At 32.3% G+C, this 3,748-nt stretch overlaps 1 protein-coding gene across 1 annotated transcript; it reads left to right on the top strand.

Moving 5' to 3' along the window:
* The first annotated feature begins 678 nt into the window (after window positions 1-678).
* LOC104889396 (hypothetical protein) lies at window positions 679-2,409 on the top strand. Its single transcript, XM_010674607.4, has one exon. The coding sequence runs from the start codon at window positions 1,296-1,298 to the stop codon at window positions 1,857-1,859; it is 564 nt and encodes a 187-aa protein (XP_010672909.3). The 5' UTR covers window positions 679-1,295; the 3' UTR covers window positions 1,860-2,409.
* Window positions 2,410-3,748: the final 1,339 nt, after the last annotated feature.

The raw sequence follows: 3,748 nt of genomic DNA on the forward strand, positions 1-3,748 counted from the left end.
TTTTATATTTTTTACAAATACAAAATTAGAGATATAAAGGTTCAAAATAGTGCATCGAAATACGTAAAAAGTGTAAATATAATTTTCTTTTTAAAGGTAAGATGAAGTTTCTCGCAAGGAAGGAGGAAATTGGAGATTCTTCTTTGCGAGGGGTGAGACTTGATCTGTTAATTTCTGAAATCGAAGGTAAATACCATTAGGCTATCACCTGCTCTTATTAGAAAGAAACTTTTAGAGTATTTGCTTTGCAATACTTTAAAAAAAAAATTGCAATACTAAAAAGAAGTTGTACACATGTCTGACATCAGAATTTAAAAAAAAAAAAATGTAAAGTACAAAAGTTAACACTATTAATAAACATTTCTGTTCCCTTTTGCTAACCAGCTGGAGTTGGGGACTCTTGTGGAAATTTCCTTTAACCATCACATGCCACTAATTAAAAACTCAATCTCAAATCAATTTTTTTTTTATAAAAAAGTGAAAATCAATATTAGCCCACAGAAAAAATAATTAATCAAACCTCCCATTTTTTTTTAAAAAAATTAAAACTTTTTTTATGTTCAACTTTTTCTTCCCATTCCTCTAAGTTTCAAGCCCACCTGTTCTATATATTCTCTACTCAACAATCCTACAAACCTCTTCCTCCTTCCTTCTGTTTCCAACTTTTAGATTTTTGGTTTCCATTAAATCATTAATCATCTTCTCTTTCTTTCTCTAGATTTTTCTAAAGAGCTCTAAAGTTCTGTTGCTCTGTTTTCTGAGTTAATTAAAATCCCAAAAATCTGAGCTTTTTTCCTAGAAATCAATCATTTTTCCTTCAAATCTCAACTTTCTGCATCTTTTAAGAAAAACCCATTTCTCATAAATCCCTAATTCCCTTCAATTTGCATCAAAATCCAATCTTTTTCTTGAGATCCAGAAAAACCCTCTGTTTCTTTACATTTCTCTAATTAAATTTATGCAAGAAAATTAAATCTGGGTTATTGATGTTTGAATCTATTAATGTCTCCTGTTCTTAGCGAAATCCTTCGTTCTGGGTTTATGATAAATTCTTCTCTCAGGCGCAGGACCCACTTAGTTCAATCATTCTCTGTTGTATTTCTTTACTGGTTCTATGTTTTCTCATAAATTAACCCTTTAATTTCCCTCTTTATTTTTGATAAATTAGCAAAAAAATAACAAAAACCCTTTTCTTAAAAATAAATTTCTTCATCTGGGTCCTGTGTCCTGCTACTGTATATATACATATTAATAATAAAAATATAATCTTTTTGTTTTTTTTAATATAATTTTCAATGGCTTGTTCAAGTGGAAATTCAATCACAAGTAGTCAACTTCAGAACTCAGGATCTGAAGGAGATTTACAGATGTTAACAACAACAACAATGGATGAGAGGAAAAGGAAGAGAATGGCATCAAACAGAGAATCAGCAAGAAGATCAAGAATGAGAAAACAGAAGCATCTAGATGATTTAATGGCTCAAGCTGATCAATTGAGAAGAGAAAATAATCAAATCTTGCAAACTACAAATGTCACAACTCAACAATATGTTAATGTTGAGGCTGAAAATTCTGTTTTAAAAGCTCAAATGAATGAGTTAAGTCAAAGGCTTCAATCCCTCAATGATATCCTAAATTACATGAATACCCTCAATGGGATCAACTCTTTTGTAGAGGTGGAGGAGGAATCTTTGGACATTCTTGGCCATGATATGGGTGATTTTGGAATTATGAATGGAGGGTATTTTGGGAATTTCACTCAAAATAATAATAATATTAATAATGTTATTGGTAACCCTTGGAACTTGGGTTTTCTAAATCAACCTATCATGGCTTCTTCAAATGTCCTCCAATATTAAACTATATATAAAAAAGTGGGCCCTCTTTTTTAGATTTTAGTAGATTTTTAAATCAAGCAATCAATCTTTGGTTGGTTGGTTGTGCTTATTAATGGCTATCATTTAGTGGAGGGTTAATTCCATTTTTATTTTTATTTTTATCTTTTTGTTATGTTTTTTTTAAGTGGGAAGTTGTGTATTGTGAATTTGTGATTTGGGGTTACTACTAAGAAGAGTATACTTTGTCATCAAATGACTCTTCAAAGTGTTGTTAGGTGGTCCAATTGTAAGATGAAGAGGTTGTTGAATCAAAAAAAGGATATTCACGTGCAAATGACGGCTTTCCAAGTATTTCTAGAATGTTGTATTGTATCTTTCACTTTGATAAATGTAAAATTTTTATTATGGAGGCCTTTATATCTTTTTTTTGACAAGGTTATTATGGTGAGAATAGGTCTTCATGGTGATAATTGATAGCTAGGAAAGGCAATCAATGAGGATGATGATATTGATGATGTAATTTGGAATCTTTAGATTTTTATATTATATTTTCTCATATTAGTGACCATAATCATGTTGCTTTTGTTAAATTAAGCTTTTGTTTTTGCTTACCTAATTATTTCATGTTTTTCCTTACATCAAAAGTCACAAATCCTTTGTCTTTACTCCCCAATTTTGGGGTGTTCCAATTACATTGACGTGATCATATAAATTGTGACAATTTTGGTACCTTGTAAGTTGTAAGTTGTAATAGATACCTCAATCAATTATCACCCTTGGTTATTTATCAAAAATAAATGTCTTGGTTAGAACTTGAACAAACCAAATTTTAGAAATAATTGTTTACAGTGTTAATATAGTTTTGTAGAATTTAACCAGGTTTGTTAACTCCTCCTATTGTCCGTTCTAGAATCCAACAAGATTTGTGAACAACCTCATATTTTTTTTTGACTACTTCGAATTACATGTGCTTCCTCGAATTGTTGCGTATACACATTCATACATGTAGCAAATGCAGATTAATCATGTATGCATGTCTTCAATTGTCCAACTCTAATTTGATATATCCTTTAAAGTCTCAAATTTCAAATGATTCATAATGCAAGGGATGAGCATATGAAAATTTTAAGTATTTCTTAGAGTAATTTTAGGCTATATTGTTAGCTTACATTTAGGATAATATTATCTTGTTTGTTTCCTAGTTAGTAAGGGTTTCCTAATTGTCCTTGTATATATTACTCTTTGATGATTGATTAAATCTCGAAGCTTAACCTAATTCTAGCATGGTGTCAAGAGCATCCCAACATTACAAACCCTAACCATCCTTACAACCACCTACGACAACCATGGCCGGCGAGGATACACCATAGCCGCCATCCCATCAATAGAAAATTGAACCAAATTCACCATATTTTTTAGGCCCCCAAGATCGCCCTCGCGATTTTATTACTCCGGCTCGTCTCAAAGTCGGTAATTTTGACACTTGGGCCCGTGTTATTCGAGTTGCTCTTTGCTCTCGCCGGAAATACCGTTTTCTCGACGTTTCCATTGTTGTCACCATGTACGGAGGATGACTAGAACACAATTCACTATATGTTGGTTTCCTGGATTAATAATACCGTACCATTGATCCGGAGGTTAGTTCTATGCTTTCTCACTATGACAATATTAAAACCTTGTGGGATGACCTCCATGAACATACTCAGTTGTTAATGGCACTCGTATCCATCAACTCAAACTGACATCATTCGATGTGAGCAAACCAAAACAATGACTGTAGCTACGTATTTTAGCAAATTAAAAGTGTTATGAAACGAATTGGCCATGCATGAACCTCCCCTTGTCTGTAAATGTGGTGATCTTGGTCTGCTTTTGCAACAACGCCGTGACAACGATCACCTTCATCAATT

This window comes from Beta vulgaris, chromosome 1, assembly GCF_026745355.1.
Source record: "Beta vulgaris subsp. vulgaris cultivar EL10 chromosome 1, EL10.2, whole genome shotgun sequence".
Lineage (NCBI taxonomy): Eukaryota > Viridiplantae > Streptophyta > Magnoliopsida > Caryophyllales > Amaranthaceae > Beta > Beta vulgaris.

Bases quoted from the DNA above. Each gene is read 5' to 3' on its own strand.
- LOC104889396 (XM_010674607.4), top strand. From the start codon at position 1,296: ATGGCTTGTTCAAGTGGAAATTCAATCACAAGTAGTCAACTTCAGAAC.